We start from the raw sequence: 23,032 nt of genomic DNA on the forward strand, positions 1-23,032 counted from the left end.
GACATATTTATAGTGAAACTTGAATTTGTGGGTCTATGTCAAATTAGTCCATATTTATATTTCCAACCCACGTGTTCTCAAGATTATAATATTTGCTTTATTAAATTATGCTATGTACTTAACATATCTTTTATTATGTTTTTAGATTTTTATTTCATGTTATAATGATTTAAATAAATCATTGAAGAAGATAGTTAGAGATGTTTATACCTACGATTTATCTACTCAAATATCCAGCTCTAAGTTACCGACGATGATCAAAACTTGAAAATCAATAAATGGACATTGGTAATCTAAAAATTCGTACAATTTATTTTATGATTGCGAATCTGATGATTTTATCAAGTATTAAGACATTGGTAATCTAAAAATTCGTAGTTTGTCAACGTAAGGTAGGTATAGGGGGGTGAAAATCGGATGGATCAGATCGGAATTAGTTTTTTTGGAAAATTTTCAAAAAAATTAGACGTACAAAATCAATTTCAATTCCAATTCCAAAATTTTCGGAATCTAAAAATTCATTCCAATTCCAAAAGGCCCGGAAATTTCGGAATTTCGGAAAAAAAACAAAACTTTAAAATTTCAAAACTTAGCCTAAATTTTCTACAATATTCATATTTTTTTCAAAAATAAGAACATCCATGTCGATAAAAGTAAAATTAATAACTACTAAATTTCAGTTCAAGAAAATAAATAAAAAAATAAACACAACATAATATCCAATAAAACTTCTAACAACAATTCATTATGTCAAAATAAAAAAAAAATACTTTTAGGTGTATTTTTCGGAAAAAAAATTGAATATTTTTGGGAATTAATTTCGGAATTAAATCGGATCGGAAATCAGAAATTCCAAATTTATTTTATATAATTGTAATTCTAATCCAAAAAAGTCGGAAAAATTCGAAAATCGGAACTTTTCGGATCGGAACCGGCGAAAATTGGAAATTCGGTTCCAACTTGCACCCCTAGTCACTACTATATTTTTAGGGATTTGCTTTTTACCGTTTGAAAATTGCTATTTACCGTTCAAAGACTCTCTCTCTCTCTCTCTAAAAAAATCGCTCGCAAGACGATTTCATCACAAATCATTCTTATTGGTGTGATATACGAACATAAATGCGTTCATCGGATGAAGATCTGGATAGCGGACACAGTGAGGTAAAAATTCCGTCTTTTCGATCGAAAAAAATGGGGTAAACGTTTAAAAGCCCATCTCGGGCGCCCGACGGTGCAGTGCACGCCCATGTTGGGCGTGCAGTTGGCTCTTGCGCGCCCATTATGGGCGTTTGTACGCCAACTGCACGCCCAACATGGGCGTGCACTGCACCGTCGGGCGCCCGAGTTGGGCTTTTGGCTTTTAAACCCTTTTTTTTTTTTTTTTTAAATCAATTTTTTTACGTTTTTTTCAGGACGATACGTCTACTATTGAAGTTGATCATACCGATTATTTTACCACTACTCAGTTGTTTGACTCGAAGGATGAGGTAGTGGTTTGGGTGAGGTTCGTTGCAAGAGGTCTTTTTGTGAAAATAGTAAAAAGAAGCAGTCCTAAAAAAAGTTTTTTTTGACTTGTGACCTATACGGGGGGAAACGAGAATGTCCATCAACTAACTCAGACCCGCGCCCGAGAATGTCCATCAACTTGGGCAATCAGACTTATTTACCACTTTGGGCTCCCGAAGGTGTTTCACAGTTATCTTACGAGATGACTATACTATTTCTTGAATTAGGAAGTCACTTTGTGTATATGAAGATGAATGACAATTGTCCGCTTCATCCGTTTGATAGACAGTGGGCGAGGTATAGCAATAATAGTGTTGCATATCTACCAGAGGCGTTGCGGAGTCGACGTGAAATGTGGGATATTCTTAATAGTGTTTGATTTAGTATGTTATTATTATTATTATATTATATTATGTTGTAATAATAATAATAATAATAATAATAATAATAATAATAATAATAAAAATGGAAATCAGGTTATGGTTACAACATATTTTATTAAACATAAATTTAGCTTAAAAAACGAAAATCAGGTCCTGAACACCTAAGTATCAGGTCCTGAACTGGTAACATTTCTATTATGTGTCCTTCCCTCCCGTTCCGCAGTAGTCTCCTCCACCGGATCTGCAGGAGGACGAATCAGGGGTCCTTTCCCTTTTCCCAGTCCGAATTTTTTCGCCCAATTAGACATCCTGTAAACATAAAATTATTATAATTTCATTGAATTAACTAAATTATATTAAATTTACTAACTTATTTTAATTCAGAAAAAAAAAAATTTATTTTAAATCAGAAAAAAAAAAAAAAAAAAAAAAAAATTATATTGAACGCCCGGTTTGGGCTTTTCCCGGGCGAACCGACGCCTGGACCGGGCGCCGGTTCGCCCGGGAAAAGCCCAAACCGGGCGTCCAAAAACTGATTACACGCCCAAGTCGGGCGCCGGCTGCCTGAACGGACGCCCACTTTGGGCGTCTGTTCAGGCAGCCGGCGCCCGACTTGGGCGTTCGGGTAAAATTTCCGAAAATTTTAAAAGCCCTACAAATCGATTTGTAGGGCTTTTAAACATGAAATTGGTTGCAAAATCGAGTTACCCATTGCATATAACACATGTAGGTGTTGAAATTACCTGAAAAAATCGAAGCCCAAGCACTGAAATTGGTTGATTTCGATATTTTTCGAAAAAAAAAAAAATTTCTGAAAATTTTGGAATGGGGTGGTTTTGGAGAGAGTTTAGAATTTTAGGGGTTTTAGAGAGATAAACTGTTTTTTACTTTGAACGGTAAATAGCAGTTGTTAAACCGTAAAGAGCATTTTCTTATTTTTATCAACTTTTACATAATTACAACAACCTTCTCATGTCTAGGTTTTATCCCACTATAGTCCCTCTCATCTCTCAAATGCACCACTATAGTCCCCATCTCTCAAATGTCATCCTTTGTATTGACACTTCTGTTAAGTATTGTCGGGGATTAACAACAATGAATGACATTTTTAGGGATGGAAATCGGAATGAAATTTCTAATTTCCGCCAAATCCGATCTGAATTTTTCCAATTTTGGAACGATTTTTTGTAGTCCGAAATCTGAAATTCCGATTTCCGATTTTTTCCGAAAAAATCGGATCGAAATCGGAATTGTATAAGAATTATTCGGAATTTCCGAATTCCGAAACGAATGTAATTCCGAAAATATTTCCGAAAATTTCCGAAAATTATTAATATTTCTTCATTACTAATTTATATATATTGTTTATGGTTAGGATTTAAAAAGCCCACTTTAGCAAGGCAGCCCACTTAAGCAAACTGATGAGTCCAAATATTAAATATTCAGAATTTTAGGGACTAAACAGTAAATACTACAAACTTCTAATACAACACTAATTTCTTCCTTGTTCTTCTTTCGCCGCTCACATCTCCCTCCTCTGATTTTTTTTTTTTTCTTTCCACCGCAACTCTTCTTCATATCTTTAATCGTTGCATTCACTAACCAGAAGCTGGAATTACTGCAAAATACCACAATCATTTTTCTCTCAAGATCGCCGGAGTTGCTGCCGTTATTCCCTATAAATCTCCGCCTTGGCCGTTGCTTTTCATCCCTGCTTCAGTCGCCGGGCATAGTCAACGACGTTTCCTAAAATTTCGAAATTCCGATTTTTTTTTTTTCGGAATCAGAATCGGAACGACCTTTTGTATTCCGAAATTTTCGGAATCGAAATCGATTTTTCACTTCCGATAAAAGTCGGAAATTTTCCTAAGGGGTGGATTCCGAACCCTAACCAGCGGCCTTCTACATTTTCACTTCGGACAACAATGGCGGCATCTTATTCCGGTGACGGTGGTGGTGGTTATTTGGGTCTTCAAATCGATCCGATGGCTTCTATTGGACGACATGGATCTGTTTATTTTGGACGACTTGGATGTCTCGTCTATGGTTTGGCTTTGGGCACGACCGATGAGTCCCTTCGAAGTGCCTTTTCTCAGTTTGGAGAAATCGACAGTGTCATGGTATGTTTTTCTAAATTGCTTTTTAGTTTTTATTTTTATTTTTTTATTGTTTATTGTGGTGGTTTCAGATTGCGACCGAAGATAATGTTGGTGCCGTGTTGTTTGAGGATGATAGATCTGTGAGAGAAGCTGTCAAGGGGATGAACGGAAAGAGGATTGGCCGTCACCATATCACCGTTAAAGAGTCTCGGTTTCCTGGCTTACCCCGCTGCGGTGACGGTCTTCAAATCGATCCGATGGCTTCTTCTTCTTCTTGTTTTGGACGACTTGGATGTCTCGTCCATGGTTTGGCGTTGGGCACCACCGATGAATCCCTCCGACGCGTCTTTTCTCAGTTTGGAGAAATCGTCAGTTTGACGGTCTGTTTATCTGTCTAAGATGCCACCGGTCTATTGCTTTTTATTTTTTTTATTATTGATTTTTGTGGTGGTGTTGTTTATTTTTTCAGATTGTGATCGATCCTCCTTCCGGACAGAATATTGGTGCCGTCGTGTTTGACAATGAGACATCGGCGAGAGAAGCTATTGAGGAGATGAACGGGAAGAAGATTGGCCGTCGCCTTATCACTGTTAAAGGGTCTCGGTTTCCTAGCTTTCCCAGCGACGGTCTTCAAATTGATCCCATGGCTTCTTCTTCTGCTTATTTTGGACGACTTGGATGTCTCATCTATGGTTTGGCGTTGGGCACAACCGATGAGTCCCTTCGACGTGCCTTTTCTAAGTTTGGAGAAATCGTCAGTTTGATGGTCTGTTTGTCTATCTAAGATGTCGCCGGTCTATTGCTTTTTATTTATTTTTTTTATTGATTTTTGTGGTGGTGGTGTTGATTTTTTTCAGATCGATCCTCGTACCGGAGAGAATATTGGTGCCGTCGTATTTGACAATGAGACATCGGCGAGAGAAGCTATCGAGGATATGAACGGGAAGAAGATTGGCCGTCACCCTATCACCGTTAAAGGGTCTCGGTTTCCTGGCTTTCCCTGCGGTCTTCAAAGTCCGATGGCTTCTTCTGCTGATTCTGGACCACCTGAATGTGTTGTCCCACCTGGATGTGTCTTCCCCTGAGCGCAATTCGGAGAAATCATCAATGTGAGTCAAATTGCTTTTTAGTTTATTTTTTGGTAAAAATATGTGAAAGGTTAGATTTGCAATTAAAAAGAAAAGGTATACTTGAATCTATTTCTTGATGCCATGGTTTTCTGCAAGAATATTTTATATACAAAAGTTATTAGATTTTAGAAAATCGGTTTTCAGCCTAACCCTCGAGAAATTCTTCGGATTAAATACAGACTTCAAACTCAAACCAAGAAAGTAAAATCTTTTAGCAATTATACATACAGCAAAAAAAAAAAAATAATCTCAATTAGGAATAGCTTGATACACTCAATGACGTGCCTATGTCATGTTTATTATAGAAGGAGAATGTAAATGCTAAAGAAACTACACATACATGTATAGTAATAAAAAAAATTAAAATTTGAGGGGGGGGGGGCTACACTGGACTGCACTCCATTCACCTCTATGTATCCAAACTTTGTCAGATGTGCTTCAAAATCATGTAATAACCTCCACGACTACACAAGAAGAGAATGGAAATCCTTATAATGTATTTGATTCATGCTGAGGATAGACAATAAAACTAGAGAATCCGTTTTCGAATATTGTTGGATATATTAGACATGGCCACGGGCCGGGTCGGGTCCGGGTCCGACTTTTAGGGGACCCGAAACCGACCCGCGGGGAGGCGGGTCCGGGTCCGGGTTCGGGGCGGGTCCACCCGGGTCCATCCAGGTCCGGGCCGGGTCCGGTTCGGGTCCACCCGATTTTTCAAATTTTTTTTTTTTATATTTTTTTACAATAAAGAAAAAAAAACTTATATAGAAAGTTGAAAAAATATGAGATTAATTTTAAATTCAAAATTAAAAAAAAAAATTGAATTTAAATACTCAACAATTTTAGAAAAAAAATGAAGCGATTAAGACTTTGAGACATAAACTAAATAAAATGAAAGTTGTAAAGATTGAATTATGGGTATTTATAAGTGAAAGTAATAATTGATTCTTTAGTCCAAAATACCCTCCATAATATATTTTTTATCAATTACATCCATTATGCTCTGACTTCCTTAATATTACACATTGACCCCGGATTTAAACAAATATATCACATTAACCCCCCAAAAAAAAATTCTGAATTTTTTTCCGGACGGTCAAACACCGTTGACCGCCAGTCTCCGGCATTGACTTTTTTTTTATTCAACCCTAATTTTATTGCGTACAATAATCACCCACTCTTACTCAAAATAAAAATAAAAAATCACAACTTTTTATTCGCCACCACCCCGTCCCCTTCCACCTCCACCATATACACCGCACTCCGAGCAACTTTACCTTCTTCCAGCAGCGCCGCTGCCCCGCCGCTGGAGAGTAATATCTTCGCCGCTGGAGATGGTAGCAGAGTGGTGGTGGGGAGGCACGAGATTCGGATTCGGCCGTGGCCCCATTTGGATCCGTCGGGGTTTTAATGTAATTAACCAAATTATCCAACCAAATCATACTAGGTAACCATTGTATAATGACATAATTACAATCCCTTGAAAGGCCTTTTTATTATTATACTAGTACTACACCCGTTCGATGCACGGGATAGCATTTCGAAAGGTGAAAAAGACAAATATTTAAATACGTCATCAATAAAAATATTAATAAAACAATATATAATAAAATTATTAGTAAAATTAAATTGACAAAAGGTTATATGAACTTAAATCGTCATGATAAATATTGACCGTTAAAGAAATGAAGTATATTAAATAAAGCAAAAATTAATAAAGTGTCATACATGTATTCTACAACTCCAACAATTGACGACACCGTTATTTAGTTCTTTAACAAAACTAATTAAAAATAGGTATACAAATACTGAAAAATGCATTTCATTTAAATGCATTTTGTAGTAACATAAAATTACCTAAATACGAACATTCATAAACCAATGTTTATAGTTGTATACCCGTAGTCCTAATCATGAGATAAAACAATTACAAACTACAAACTCTTTAATCTCTTGGTACCGTTTTATTCAGTAATGAAAAGTACAACCTCCTTGTATAACTTATAATCAGTTAGTATCATGTTTAAGAAAATAAAATATAACATCAACATGGTCTTATGAGTAAAAATATTTTATAAGCTCATTATTTAAATATTTTTTAAATTAATTTAAAAATAATAAAAATACACATATATACAGACCTAAGATCTAAAATGCGGTAAAAATAAATTCTAAAATGCCGTAAAAGAAATTATGAATCTAAAATCCATAAGTGCTTAAAAAAAGATAAGAAAAAATTCAATAAAATGCATTTATAAAATCTACCCGTATGAAATACAAACAGAAACTTAAATATCTATGTTTGGTGAGCTTCTCAAATTCTTTTCATTCTTTCCCCAAAATAAAATTATCTTTCTGAAATATTTTCAAAAACTTTCCCCAAAAATTAAAAAAATTCAAATTTTTCTCTTTCTAACAGACATGATTCGACTGCTACAGTGAAAATTGTCTTTCAGTATATTACAAACTAAAATCACTTTATTCTTCAAATTCTTCTTCCAAAATAATTTTTTCCAACACCTTTTAGACATGATTTGACTTGCTACAGTACAAATTGTCTCCTCTCAAAACACAAACAAACTTTAATTTATTTTCAAATTCTTCTCCCAAAACATCTTTCCCCAAAATAAAATGGAATCGGAAGCCCAAAAGCTTACCAAACATAGGCAGTACTACATCTCAAACACATACATATAAATTGCATGAATGACAAACCCCAAGCACACATTAGAGAATCGAAAATAAGAACTCCATAAACACGTGTAACTTCAGAAATTCATACCCAAACAAACTTGATTTTTACTATTGCTTTTGTATGTTCAATCGTCAGACAATTGAAATGAAGATAACCTACAGTTTAAGAAGGAACGAAGATGAAAAGAGATGACGAAGATGATATGATTTAAGGCATGTTAGATTTTGTATATATATGGTTGATTATTATATTTAAATTACGGTGGTGAATTGAGAGTTTAAGTCGGTGGAAAATAGCACATACTCTTAATTTATTACATTTAGTGTTGTTGAATTTGTAAATCTAAATTATATTTTTTAACTGTTAGAATTAAATTGGGGAAAATCATATAAATCAAAAAAAATGCGTGTCCATATATTTGTCTTCAAATTGAAAAAAAAATAGAGAGATTTATTTAGAGTAAAGAGTTTTTTTGGCTGTTTTTGTGGATTAAAAACACAACAAATGGTGGAAAATTTGACATAGGAAAGCTTCACAAATTCTAAAAAAAAAGGCGTCTATGGTAGATAATAGTCTGAGTTTTGCTCAAATTTTAATAAACTCGTGTTTTGATAATTAATAATGTTGTATTCTGGCAAAATAAAAGTTTAAAAGAAAAAGATGTGTTGGTGCTAAGTTTTAATTTATTAAATAAACCCGAAACTCGAAAATCCAAAAACCCAAAAAACCCTTACATTTACTAAAAAAACACATCCCGCGTTTATCAAGTCCATTTATTAAAACATAGACATATTCTTAGTTTTTTTTTTTTAAGGAACGGCTTCCAATTCTAAGGTGTTTTGGCTAAACGCTAAATCTTGTGCAACAGCTATCAAACCACGAAAAATATAAACCACATCCATACAATTTTACATACATCCACATTTATACGAGTCTGATTGTGTCTACATTAAAGATAGAAAAAAGTACTATGTATATATGTTATTGATGTAGCATAAACACTATGTATACAAAATTTCAAAATTTGGACTTATGCAGCACACAATTATTCAAAAAGCAGCATTTAATATGAACACATCCTATCTCTCTCTCTTTAATCCAATACTTAGTATAAATAAGGCACTTACCCACTATACAACACTGCAAATCAAAAGAAAAAAAAAAATTAGAAGAATAAAAATATGAAAACTAATTACTTATTTGGGTTTGTGATGCTCTTGCTCATTGTTTTGGCCTCTCGTGAGTAATAAAATAATTACCTTCTTTAATTAAATATTTTTTCCTTATTCAAGATTTTATTTCTAATTGTAAAAAGTAATGGTTGTGATTTTGCAGAGGAAGCCATGGGTAAGAAGAATAGGATATGTGAATCGAAGAGTACATCTTTCAAAGGAATTTGCGTGCTCGACGAAACTTGCAGGCTGGCTTGTTTAAATGAAGGTTTCTCCGATGGAGACTGTGAAGGTTTACGACGTCGTTGTTTGTGTAGAAAACCATGCAAATGAAGATGAAATCAATTATGCATTAGTTATGTGTAGAACCAAATCTCACAACTAAAAATAAATAAATGAATGAATAAATGAAAGTCTACTTCATGTGTGTGTTTTCTTCTAAATCTGCTTGTGCGTGAATTACAAAGTATATATTTTATCTCAAGTTGAAATCGCAAATGCACACAAGAATTACGTACGCGGGTTCGAGTTATGAAAGTTTGTAGAGTCGATTTCCCTAATTTTTCCCTATGGTGAATTAGGGAATCCCTCTCTCGTGTGTTATTACAATCTACACATAAATGATGACATCTCCGACGAAAATAATGGTTTTAAGGGAGCATTAAAACAAGTTCTTAAAGTCTAAGGTTAGAAGATTCTCTCAAATTCGATAACCAAAAATGATGTTTTCCTAAGGAATTCTCTCTCTCAAGGCCTTTCTGAGAATTCGGGGGCCTTAGGGCGAGATTTAAAGAATAACTCAAAACGGCCCCCTATTTGAAAAACATAGTTTGTTTATAAAGGGGTACGAAATTGAATATACTAAAAGAAAGTAAATAACATTTCATAAAAGTGATGGATTAAAAGATTACGGCCTACGGGGGTTTGGGGGCAGTGCCCCAATTTATTTTGAAATGTATGAATATAAAATAATTAAAAATATGGAAAATTTTCAATATTAACCAAATGATTTGGTGGTTCACTTCCTACCGTGACATAATATTATTAGCAAATAGACTTCATAAATATTTTATAAAAAGAAACTTGAATAAACCAATGAATATTGATTCAATTGTTTATAAATAAAAATAGTAATTAAGACATTATAAATTTATTCAAATTTTTATGAATAAAAATAAGTATTTAAGACATTATAAATTTGTTATTTAGGGGCCCCAAGGTTAAGAAAATTGTAAAAATCTACTTGATCATTAATTTTAAATTTATTTTATATATATTTTAGAATTGATGTTCCAAATATTATATATAATAAATTTTAAAACGCTGCTGCTATATGCAATACTCATTCCACTTGTTCAAGACCAAATTAAAGAAAGATTTCAAAAGATTCTATTTTATTAAGATGAAATGACAAATATACCCATAAGTTAATTTGCCCTTTTTTTCTCATACAAGACCAAAAATAATGAGGAAAAAAAAAACAAAAAAAAAACCAAAAAGAAAAAACCAAAAAAATAAAAAGAAAAACAAAAAAACAAAAAAAAAAAAAAACTTTGCGTGAATTGAAACAACACCCTCCTTCAAACCCTACCCACCCACCTTCTCCGCCGTTAAATTCCGCCGCCCAAGCTCCGTCGCCTAAGCTCCGCCGGCCAAGCTCCACCACCGATCGCCGTCGCCGCCAGCCCCGCCGCTCACAATCACGAGTGATCCAAACCTGCCCAGCAACGCCGCCGAAAAGAGGAAAAACAAATTAAATTTGAAACTGGTAAAAATCGACACCAAGGTGTCGAAAAGTTACGCTACAAATCGACACTTAAGCGTCGAATTTTATAAGCAGAAATCGACATTGACATGTCGAATTTATAGCACAAATTCGACATGTCCAAATGTCGAATTTTATAGCTCAAAATCGACATCTAGATGTCGATTTTTACCCATAAAATTCGACCTGTACATGTTGAATTCGTTTGCGCGGGATTTTTTTTGGAAAAACGATATTTTAGCTTGAAAACCCATAAATGCATACCTGTTTGGGTTCTTCCACCGTAGAATCTTCTATTTTGATGTCTTTTGACTCCATACTTTCCATCTTTGTAAGATTTGTTGAGTTTTGATGATTTTGAATGTTTAGGTTTTGTGGGTTTATGGAAGAGGAAGGAGAATGGTCTTGTGGTTTTTGGAAGATGGAGAAGATGAAAGTTGGTCTTGTGGTTTTGTGGTCTTGTGATAGGGTTTTTTGTGTTTTTGAATTTTTGGTCTTGCACATTTTGATTTTTTTATTTTTTTAACAAGTAAGGGTATTATAGTATTTATATATTGAAAATTTTAATTTGGTCTTGCACAAGTGGGTTTAGTCTTGCATATAGCCGCAGCCATTTTAAAAATAAGTACTTATATATAAAGTGTATATAAAAATATTTGGGGTCCTAAATTTTCGTAAAAATTAGGGGGCTCTAGGCGACCGCCTACTCGCCTCTCCTCAGAACCGGCCCTACTCTCTCTCTCTCATTGAATACTTCTTCATTTTAGAGCGGATTTAGCTTCACAAAAGAAAAGCGAAAAAACAAAAAAAAAATGGATAATAATGAAAAGGGCAAGTCATACGAAAAAATTCTTTTTATTTAAATAATTACAACCAACACCCCCGGCCCTCAGCTACTTTTTACCATTGGTGATCTGATATACTCTTGCTCTTTGCTTTGGCCTCTTGTAAGTAGTAACAAATATTTCACTTTTACCACCTTTTAATTTAATTCCCTTTATTCAGTTATGTTTTTCCGATTGTTTATAACGAGCGAACGATTGTACAGCAAACGCAAAAAAGATTTATTTCTCTCATTCATTTTTTTTTTTTTTTTTGTTCTTTGTTTCTCATTCCGCGCACACAGAACTAGTGTGAAGAGTATAAGTAGTAAAACAACTTTATCATGAAAATAATGTCAATTAAACTCAGAAGCAATTAATTCAGTCTTCATGCATCAATGTCAAACGCTCTAAACCTATTTGCCAATATACACGTAATTGATTAAAATATTAATAGTATAACCTATTACAAGAATTTAAAGTACTATACAATGTTCAAATGGTGTGAAACTCCAATAATATCTCATCTCTATGCTTCTTTTTTTTTTTTATCCAAATGAGAAGGGGGGGAAGAAAAATAATAAAAATTAAATTAAAAAAAAAAAAAAAAAGACTGCTTGTTGAGGACCAAAATTAGTAATTGAAGCGGGTTCTATCGTTTCACCACAAAAGAAGAGATTTTTTCGCCTGCAAAAGATCACAGAATTTTTTTTTTTTTTTTACTGCAAACGACAATAAAATTTATCCACATTCGAACATTCAAGAACAATATGAAAAAAAAAAGTAGAGTAATCCCAATCAAACCGATCGACAATGCAAAAGGAATGCAGTACACAGGGTAATTGCATTTTTTCAAGAAAGTACTGGAAGACGAAAAGAAGAAAAAAATACCTGTGATAAAGCAGAAAGAATCGAATGCAACTATTGCGATGGTTGCGACAATGAGATGCTAGGAGTTGATGCCTCCAGACCTTGTTTGCCTTGTATTGCTGATTTTAGCACATTGTACTGCTCACATACAGATGAATATACTGACTCTGTGTATGCAATTTTTGCCTGCAATACGTATGTTGTACACCTGTGATATAACTCCTCCAGAAACGTATAATTCTTATATATATATATGTGCACCATTTGCATATATTTAAAATACCTACTAGTATAGACTCAATATAATCGTTTTAATAATCAACTTCTTATATCCTATAGAACTACGTGCAAGCTTTTAGATCGAGATAGGCTCTTCTACTAGATCACTCCATTACGGTCCCAGATTTTGCATATTTTATTAACTTAATATTCATTCCTCAATAAAAAAAAAAAAAAAAACCAAATTCAGTATTAAGGAAATTAAGCACGATTGTCTAATTACGGACTTTTTTGGAGACTCCATGCTAAAAGTAGATTTTGGTAGAGGAGGCGACAGAAACCCTCAGAAAAAAACATCCTGAAATATATGAAATGTGTAAACGTACCGTGTTGAACAAAGCTATGTATGAGTGGCTAGTCTACGTAAAGTTCATAGTCGAAGAAATTCTCAAGGTGTAAAGGTTCCGTTTATAAGCTTAAACTTAGGTTTATCCTTGATGTTCAAACGACAGCACCTAGGCTATGCAATAATATCTCAATCGGTATGTCAAACATGTCAGAATTTTGGACATGTATAAGAGTTGAACTGATTGAGTTGGACCTATAATCTTATTGGCCTCTAGTTAAGAGTATTCTAATCCAAATTAGACCAAAATCCCGATTTATGTTTTCATATGGTTTTAATCAGAAAAAGAATGACAGATAACCAACACGTTGAGAGGTAACCTTCTCAGGATCTTTCAAATCTGAAGCAATTTCGTGATAATTGATACTGGGTGCGGCTGATAATCCAACTCCGTGAAAGGAAATTACTCTTTTCTCCCCAATGTCTTTCTCAACCTAACAAACAAACTTTTGTTAGATGCGGATAAGTAAAGAAATTACGGGTTGATAAATGATAAATTCATATTTTACCTGGGCTGGAGGGGGCATAATTTCATGGCACATCATTGCCAAGGGGTATATATGTCCAGGAATCCCAGCATGTTCCACAAGCCTTCTCATGTTGTCCACTGAGGATGCATCAAACGGCGCCTGTACATCTTAATGTCAGTATGAATAGGTCAAAACTAAGACTAAGAAAAAACGGGAGTTGGCCAAATGCTAGGCAGCAGACAGGAAAGAACAAGTTTAATTGTCGGATTGTTTGATAATCATTAATGTAGTACAAAAATTGAGGTTACAATACTCCAACAAAGAAATATTATAATGCAGAAATGGCAAAATACCAGCGAAAAGGAAACACGAGATCCTGATTTGACAAGATAAAATCAATGAAATACCATTGACATCCATCGTTTACGTAACTTTATTTTCATAGACATAAAATTATATGAGCAGACTAAGTAAATATGGAAGAACACATACTGGATACCATTCGTTTGTAGCAAGATCTGGGCGGTCCCTTCCACCACTTGGGGCAATCCAAATAATTTTTGATCCACCCCTTTAACAATGAAAGTAAACAATGAATCTTTTCCAGAAAAACTAAAAGCATCAGTAATATGGAAGATAGAATAAATTTTGTAACAATTAAAATTGATAAGTTATTGATGTATCACTGATTTTATATGATTTGGTATTTGAGTAGTTTCCTCCATTTATCATTATTCTCAGTCTAATTCACATACAAAATAAATGGTTGCGGTAGTACGAGGTAACAGTATAAGGCCGTGTTTAGTTGCCAAGATAAGATTGGCCAAGATAAGATTAAATAATCTAATGAAAACCCAATTATTTTATCGGACCCCGGAACATCCAACAAAAATGCTCCCTAAGAGGCAACATAAGCAATGATAACATAATATTTGCGGGTCGACCCGGCAAGTTATTGAGGATACCAAACATCAAACAAAGTCCTATTATTTAGTTAATAATGGCTAATGTCCCCAACCAAACAAGACCTAATTGTTTTGGCCCTTCAGTCATTTTATCTGTGGTTGTAGGCCAAGTGGCTATACTAGTTTATATCTTTTATGTTCTTCTCAGTCAATTTACAGACCCTTTTTTCATCCTCTGCTTTATTGTTTATATTTATCATTTTTCTCCAGCACCTAACACACTTTCACGTTTTCTCATCATAGATTGGCTCAATCCCACTTTCACTCCCAAAATTTAGCGCTTTGGCACTTTAAACCCAAAAAAAAACTAATAGCATATTGTACACTCGTAACAAAAAAATCAGTTGATATGCGCTTCATGAGAATTTCTCGCCATTGACTGGTTTTTGGAAAGTCAGTCGGGGCATTTTGATCTTTTTAGTAGCATTTATCTTCGGGGTACCTAATCTGGAGAATGTGCACTCACTTATTATCTCTTTTTCTAAAACCTATATTTTATTGCATAGAAAATCATTTGTGGGATCTAAGACCCCGGTTACAAAGTCATTGGCCTAGAAACAAACCTCAAAAAGAAAAAGAAAACTAAATTAAGAGTACAGTTGTTGATTCTTGTCTTGAAGTGAAGAGGTGGTGAGGTATCACAACTAGATTACAGAGCAAGACAAAGAACACAATTATCTGAGAGTACATGAACCAGAGTGGACCTAGAGACGGATTACTGAAAATTCATCCAAACGGGACCAAAAATTATATAATACAGCCAGGACAGGATTTTCATGATTTTTATATTACCAAAAGACAATAGGACTCTCATGATTCTTATATAACGAGAAATCTAAAACTATAAAACGCAATAAAAATGTACCTCAAAAGCAGCGACATTTCTTTCAAACTTTTTGTGTTTGCTCTTTTCTTCATATCTAGGAGATCAGGATCATCGCTCATGTGTTTCTTTGAGTAGACACATAAGAGATTCCTGAACAATTCAAAATTCAAAAAGTGGGGTTCACTTCTCAATAAAAAGGCATACATCACTAAATCAAAATATTGAAGAATATTAAACTTAACACCTGCCCATACTAAATGGTTTGCAAAGAGGATCTGTAATCACCCTGTCTCCTGCCACATAGATCTGCAATATGAATACACATATTGGCAAACTGATAGAGTACCCAATGTATATATAAACATCACAGTTGGCGTTTATAGCTAGACCATATTGTAGTTACCAAATTCTCGGCAATAAATGGATTAGTGGATTCAAGCAACAAAGCAATAACAGCTGGATCTGCTTCTGTTTGGTGGTTGGATATCAAAATTACATTCTCACCCTGACAGTTAAGAAAATGACGTACTCTTAGAAACAGATGTCAAATCTTACTAAGGAGAAATAAAGCATAAAAACAAAATATTCGTAAAGCAAATGTGCAGAGAATGAAACAAACAATGAGGTCATCCTATCAGCAAAAGGAGTGAAAGAGAAAAATTACACTCAAAGCTCTCAAATAAATTATCAAGATCGAATCACATCCTCATATTTAGAAGCATTAGTAGATTGAAAAGGGAATGGATAGGCACTCGAGATTAAGGAATTTCTTTTTAAGTACTAGTTCTGCTGAAAAGGCGGGTTCATTAAGGAATCGTGTGAAAATATCAATCTTTGTCCTGATTATTAAGATTTACTTCCTAATTTTATTGTTATTATTTTGTAACAGTATATTTTGTAACCGATAGTAGTTTACTATGAGGATTTGTAGGGTTCTTTGACGTAATCAATTTACTTATCTTACAGATCTCTTCGTGCTATATGAAGAGACCTTTACTATATGCATCGTGCGTCAGATAATAGGAAGAAACAAATAATAGACTTGAGCACTAAAAATGTTTACCTGCTCAAGCTTCTTCTCGATTTCATTGAACACGGAGATATTGCCAACAAATGAATTTCTGAAATGGAAATTAGGTTAAGGTTAGAGGCACACCGTAAATCTATTTGCTCTGTTTACAAATACCTAGAAGCTACATTGCTGAAGGATAAAGGAAATTTCTACAAGGGGATATAAGAAAATCCATGACTAATATTAGTAATGAAGTAATGTATGAAACATAAGACTGTGACGCATTTTTCGAGATCCTCTACAAAAGGCTGCAAGTCATAATCTCTTTCTGGAGCAGACCTTAGGTAAAAACATTTTTTTATAGAGATATGAGAAATGTTTCAAAGTTTGACAACACATTGTTATTTTATATCCTTTAAAAATGTAAAATAGGCAATAGCAACATTAATAGTAATTAACTCATCCGAATTTTTAAAGCCGCTTATTTGCTGATCTTATAACTGACCAAGTACAAGGAGACATCAATAATCAGATTCTTTTATCAAAAATCAGATTTTTTTATTTAATCAAAAATCAGAGTTAAATCTATACATCCATTACAACTTTGACCTTGCAGCTGTAACTGAATCAAACTGACTCTAACCCCCATTTCCACCCCCTCCCACAACCACTCACCCCCACCCCCCCCCCCCCCCCCCCCCCCCCCCCCCCCCCTCTTTATATTCTATGGGACAAACTAATTCTGGTGAGTGAACTCAAAATTCAACCCTAGCTAATGTAAAATTGGTTGCCAGACACATTCAAAATTAAGATTTAGACCAGCACAATCTACATAAGTTGCCACTCAGAATCAGTTCATAAAGATATAGTAACTCCTAAAAAGATAATTGAACCCAGTATAGATAACTAACCTGAAATCCAGCAAAGGACGGATATACTTCTGACCGAACATGTAATAGTCAAAAGGTTCTCGAATGGCCTTGTGATATGGTGAGAATTGAAACGGGTCCTAGAAAAATTTGTTTCACATTAAAGGAAAAACCAAAGAGTTTGAAACCAAAGCTCGGAATTAGATAACCACACAAATGTGAAAAATTGAGATGATAAAAATAGCTGAGTAACTACCAGCACATCCAAGAAAACACGGTCTAATACATCAGCCATATTAGACAAAACAATCTCATCGGCTTTGGGATGTCCACTTCGGAGAACCTGGATGTTGAGAATACAATGAAATGTACAAAATGATTCAGGATCCCAGAAAACATGCACAAAATGGCAAGAGAAAAAACAATGATCTTAATTCTCGCATGAAGAGGACATACTACCCAAGGAATTAGAGAAAAAATTGGGAGTCTATAAGCATGTGCTGAACATGAACACAAAACTGGAACTAACAAAACCCTGAGAGGAAGTCGAAAAATCCAACTAGAAAATAGTGTTAAATCAAAGGTAGTATACCTCACAATCATCCAGAGGAAGCCATCATCAAATGTAAAACAGTAAACATAGGTTGTTCCACTATTGTCTTGGTTAGCTTCTAAAAGACAAGTCATCACTAACACTTACTCGACCAACATTTCCAATTTAGATTTGAACAGTCCCTTAACAATCATATCAGCCACTACTAACAGAATCCTAATGTGTACTTATAGAAGCAGGTGTAATCACAGATATAACTATGCGGTGGCCTGTGCTTACAAAAAAAAAAAAGGCGCTGTCAATTAACAAATCAAGTTTCCGCTTTGAAATGGTAAATATAGCAAGCAACAACATTTCACATTCAAACTGAACCTGATGCAAATGGGACTACCACAAACTCAATAAAAATTTATATGTGTCGAATACTAATACTTCTCTTTGGTTGTGATCAAGTGGAAACTCACAAGGGAACCTTGAGTCTATTTTTGGACTCATTTCACCAATATGTAAACATTTGGGATATTTTCAGAAATTTTTTTAGTAAAACATCTTAAAGTTTGAAGTCAAACCTTCTTCCAATGACAAAAGCTTTGATGCACACAGCATCACTCACTTATGCTTCATAATCTTTATATTGCTTATTCACCTTTATTACCCATTAAAAGTGCAATGCACAGTCTCAGAGATAGAGTTCAATAATCATCCGAATTTGCTGCATTAAATATCTCGGTGAAAATAATTTAGCAAGTTTTTGGCTTGTAGGGAGGGAGTTTTCAACATATCTACAACCTTTTCAGGGCACACAGCAAAACTGCAACAACACATACACACACAAATATTATAGTGGAGATCATCAGTGGGATAGGAGTAAGGCAAAGAACTTCGCCAGATTACAGGTACAGTTTAACTTTTTCCACATGCAAAGATGTTAGACAACACAAAGATGCAAAAATGGCATAGTAATTACTCCAGAAATGAGTGAGACCTTCATGCATCCCCAGCCAACGACAGGATTATAAGTTCTCTTTTGTAACAGATCTAATGATATAAATGATATAAACGATATAACTTATGCAATGCACTCAGAACATTTTCACTCTACTTGCCTCAAATGCAAAACTAGAAACCCACAACTGGTGACAGAGTGAGGTGATTGCCTAGTAGCAGAAGATGTCGACATAACGAGGAAAATATTGATTCTTCTCATTAAACAAACTAACAAACTCAAGGAAACCTAATACATCCACTCATAAGAGTTCCCTGTTGTACCAGATTACATCATAGTTGTCAATTGAGACTGGACTACAAGCCTACCTTGTTGACTAGGCAAGAACATATGTTTGAGAGAGATGATTTCCACAACTCTACATATAAGATATCCAAGCTTTATTATGTTAGATAGTTTGATGGACTTTCATGATTAAAGAATCTCTGAGATATGAATTGTAAGACAAGAAACATGTGATTCAAAAATCATGAGAAAATATCAAGACAAACACAACTACAGGTTCATCAATAAAAGGCCCAGTTTTCAGTTAACACTACTTTTAAACAATATTACACCATGAGCAGGATAAGATTATTTTACTGCATTTCGGTAATTGTGATACAACTCCTCCATTCCCTGAGCTACATTTACTGGCAATCTTCCAGCTTCAACTTCTTTCCGTATAACCAAAAGCAGGTCTGAAAAATAAAATTCATGTAAGGGAGAAAGGAAAAATAATACAGATATATTGAAATCCTAAAAAGTATATATACTGACTGGCTAGGAGAAATATTGATGGAATATGTGACACATGAAGATTTGATCGAATCGCAAAGCACACGTTACAGGTTATATGGCATTAAAATTGAAGAAACTACCAACAAACCATTTACATGTGCAGGTTATACTCACATTAAAATGGATGTTAGAATGAAGTGATAATTTACAAAAGACAAAAAAAAAAATCAATTAATGAACACATTAAATTATGAAAACCACTTTGCCCTTCCAATGATTCTTGTTAATAGCTAGGAATATGTTAGACTGTGTGTTTCAATCACCACAACGACAAGACAATATCATCAATAAAGAAGGAGGCTGGTAATTACACTGGAGAAAGTAATGTTGCAATTAGCTCATAATACATCAACTTTCATTGTGTAAACTGTAGAAACTACCCTTAAGGTTTGGCCTATTTTTGTTTTTTTTAATCAAATTATAAATTACCCCTTTACATTTGTTTCAGTTTTAACTTACACCACCTACTGAAGGGGTATTTCAGTTTTAACTTGCACCTACTGAATCTCAAGAATAGTTTTTGCAGTTTACACACATCTCATTAACTTCGCTCTACTCCAACTAAAAACTTGTGTCTGGTATACCGTAGGGCTAAAAAGAACTGGCAACAACTAAAACATAACCCCCCCACACACACACAAGAATGGATGCAATAACTATATAAAACTGTGGCAGATCATTATACCACATGGATGAAGAAAATTAAACAAAGAGGACGCAAGTAATCAATAGGACACATGTTTTATTAAATCATCTTTGCTGAAAGCTATGTATAACCTTTTCAAAACTAAAGCAGATTTAATATGCATAACTGACTTTCCGGAGCATGTTAGTCTATTAATGTTCTTTTCAGATGTCCTGGAAGCAGCAGATAATCATTTACTAGAGAAGGTTATACTCAGGATGGGAGAGATTGGAAGTGATAACATAACAATGTACAAGATGCAGCCATATCTACTCGAATCTATCTCTACTAAACCAATTCGATCCCTCTTTGACTACATTGATCTGCGAGCTGGAAGCGAGAGAACGTATCTTTCTTGACCTCGAGCCTTGATTTGGCAAAAAAAGGAAAGATTGAAAGAAAGAAAAAAAAAAAAAAAGAAAAAAACAGGTTTTGGGGGCATGGAATAATTGAAATGGGCTTCTTGCTAGTTCAGCAGCCTTGTCCAATATAAAGACTTCAGTGTTCTAGCTCTCCTCCACCTTTCCATGTTTCTCCCTATATCAACCTCTAGACACTTGAGTTCTCATCTTCCTTATGTGACAAACAAAGATAGCAAATAAATTACAGAAACCATAAGATTATATTCGGTCAATCATCAACCTGCTACTAAGGGTATGGCATGTGCTTCTTCAATGTTTTAATTGCTAAATCAGTCCCATTATCAACTTGAGCAGATTATTATTTCTCTTCCAGACACTATTCGGGGAATCTGATAAATCCAAGTAGTCGTGAAACTTTAGCAGCGTGCCGATTAGATTTAGAAATTAAATTAATACCCCCAAACACATCAGCAATTGCTGAAAAATGGAAAATGAAATTGAACTATCCAATACACCTTAATAAACAAATAGTACTCCGTTCTTAAAACTCTCTTGACTAGGAAAGAGAAGGAATTGACCAATAAGAGTCACCAATACAGAAAAATGGCTATAAGATCCAAATTCTATGACCAATAACAAAGGATGATAACGAGTATAATTTTCCAGATACAGCTACACGAATAAAGTAGATGTATGTTTCTTTTTCCTACATTCAAACATGACATAGCAATAAAGTCGTCGATTTTACACACCAGAGTCTAAGCATTAAACAAAAAATGATGATATCATTTTGAAACATACTTGCTCAAACAATAGAAAAAAAAAAACAGTTGAAAGATAATGCAGATACAGAATCAAAATCAGCTGAAATAAGAAACAAAAATGAAAATGAACCTTGCTCAGTGCGCGCATCAAGGAATGTTCGAGGCGGCGATAAGTCGTGCTGATTCGAGGCGGAATTGGAGGCAACCACCGCCGCGGCAGCGGCGACGCTACTCGAGGAACTCTTCTTATCGTCGAGCATCTCCGCCACTCCCCACATATTCGAGGAGCAGAAAAGGGGACTGAAAGTGCGACTCCGCCTCCGAGCGCCGGCGTATCCAGATTTCACGGAGTAGGATACTCTGGGAATAGAATGTGGAGCTGAAACCCTAGGTGCAGTTGAGCAGGTGCAGAGCTTCGTGGAAGAAGGAATAGATAGAATCATTGTAGTTTCATTAGTGTGTGTATGTGTGTGTGCGTGTGCGCGCGTGGGTGTGGGGTTTGTGTGGAGAAAACAATACAAAAGAAAGAAACAGGGTTTAGGTAGTGTTTGGCAAAGGTCTTTATTGTGAATTTCGTCCGTGGAGTTTTCAAGGGAATGCCGTAAGGGTGGAAATTGGAACCGAATTTCCGAATTCCGCCAGTTCCTATCCGAAAATATCCGAATTTGGAATACTTTTTTTCATTCCAATTTCCAATATTCCGATTTCCAATTTTTCCGATTATTTTTGGAACGGAATTGGAATTACATATAAAATTATTGGAAATTCCGATTTCCGATCCGATTGTATTTCCGAAATATATATATATATATATATATATATATATATATATATATATATATATATATATATATATATATATATATATATATATATATATATATATATATATATATATATATATATATATATATATATATATATTATTTTTGAATTGCTTTTCTATTCATGTTTTGCAAGAATTATATTTACTTTTTCTTTTTTTGAAAATTTTCAAGAACTATGGCTGCTTTGATAAACCGATTATGTTGTTTTTACAAGTGTTTACATTTCATCTTATTGACCTTTGTTTTGGATTCTTGCCCTTTGCCAGAAAATTATGAAAATATTAACACGAAATACTAAAAATTACTATTATTTCCGATTTTGGAACAAAAAATTAAGAATTAATGCAATTTCCGAAAATTCCGAAATTCCACCGATTCCGAGGTATTCCGAAATTGGAATAAATTTTGAAATTCCGATTTTTTTGGAACGGAAATTGGAACCTATTTTTCACTTCCGAAAAAAATTGGAAAATTTCCGAAAAAGGCATTTCCAATCCATTCCGTCCGATTTCCACCCCTAGAATGCCGGTTTACACTTTTATCTAGTTTTTACGGAAATGTTAAATCTTACACTAAAATTACTGAATCTCGCACAAAAATTAGTCATTTTCTCTCTCTAAAATTAAAACCATTTAAACAGGGAATTATCATGTTAGGAGACGAGTTTCTATCTTTTTTAACTCAAATATAATACTCCTTGTTCCACAATAACTGTCTCTTTTTTAAAATATTTTTGTTCCATATTGTCAGTCACTTTATACTTCCAATACTGCATTAAATGTATGTTTCCTCTTTTAACCTTATTAATGAAACTCTATTCATTAATTTTCTCTTATAAATCATT

General features: G+C 34.3%; 2 protein-coding genes across 3 annotated transcripts in view; one reads left to right on the forward strand and one right to left on the reverse strand.

Annotated features, from left to right (window-relative positions):
* Positions 1-21,955, reverse strand: part of LOC105963211 (glycerol-3-phosphate acyltransferase ATS12, chloroplastic) — a 66,773-nt gene extending 44,818 nt beyond the window's left edge. The window contains exons 1-13 of one of the 2 annotated variants that reach the window (XM_012987599.2): positions 21,492-21,955; positions 19,353-19,450; positions 17,468-17,554; positions 17,254-17,351; positions 16,394-16,451; positions 15,734-15,835; positions 15,575-15,636; positions 15,370-15,480; positions 14,032-14,110; positions 13,579-13,698; positions 13,390-13,503; positions 12,466-12,630; positions 11,994-12,261 (exon numbers count right to left, since the gene is read on the reverse strand). In XM_012987599.2, the coding sequence (XP_012843053.1) occupies positions 12,496-12,630; positions 13,390-13,503; positions 13,579-13,698; positions 14,032-14,110; positions 15,370-15,480; positions 15,575-15,636; positions 15,734-15,835; positions 16,394-16,451; positions 17,254-17,351; positions 17,468-17,554; positions 19,353-19,450; positions 21,492-21,804 (1,377 nt within the window). In that variant the 5' untranslated portion in view covers positions 21,805-21,955 and the 3' untranslated portion in view covers positions 11,994-12,261; positions 12,466-12,495. Of the gene's footprint in view, positions 1-11,993; positions 12,262-12,465; positions 12,631-13,389; positions 13,504-13,578; positions 13,699-14,031; positions 14,111-15,369; positions 15,481-15,574; positions 15,637-15,733; positions 15,836-16,393; positions 16,452-17,253; positions 17,352-17,467; positions 17,555-19,352; positions 19,451-21,491 lie in introns of those variants that run through there. The other variant, XM_088818695.1, reaches the window with a different exon arrangement.
* On the forward strand, positions 3,403-4,821 carry LOC105964484 (polyadenylate-binding protein RBP47C'). Its single transcript, XM_088818694.1, has 3 exons — positions 3,403-4,009; positions 4,078-4,368; positions 4,458-4,821. The coding sequence occupies exons 1-3, from the start codon at positions 3,815-3,817 to the stop codon at positions 4,770-4,772; spliced, it is 801 nt and encodes a 266-aa protein (XP_088674820.1). The 5' UTR covers positions 3,403-3,814; the 3' UTR covers positions 4,773-4,821.
* Positions 21,956-23,032: the final 1,077 nt, after the last annotated feature.

Source organism: Erythranthe guttata, chromosome 5, assembly GCF_056151865.1.
Source record: "Erythranthe guttata isolate IM_541 chromosome 5, IM_541, whole genome shotgun sequence".
In the NCBI taxonomy this organism is placed as follows: domain Eukaryota; kingdom Viridiplantae; phylum Streptophyta; class Magnoliopsida; order Lamiales; family Phrymaceae; genus Erythranthe; species Erythranthe guttata.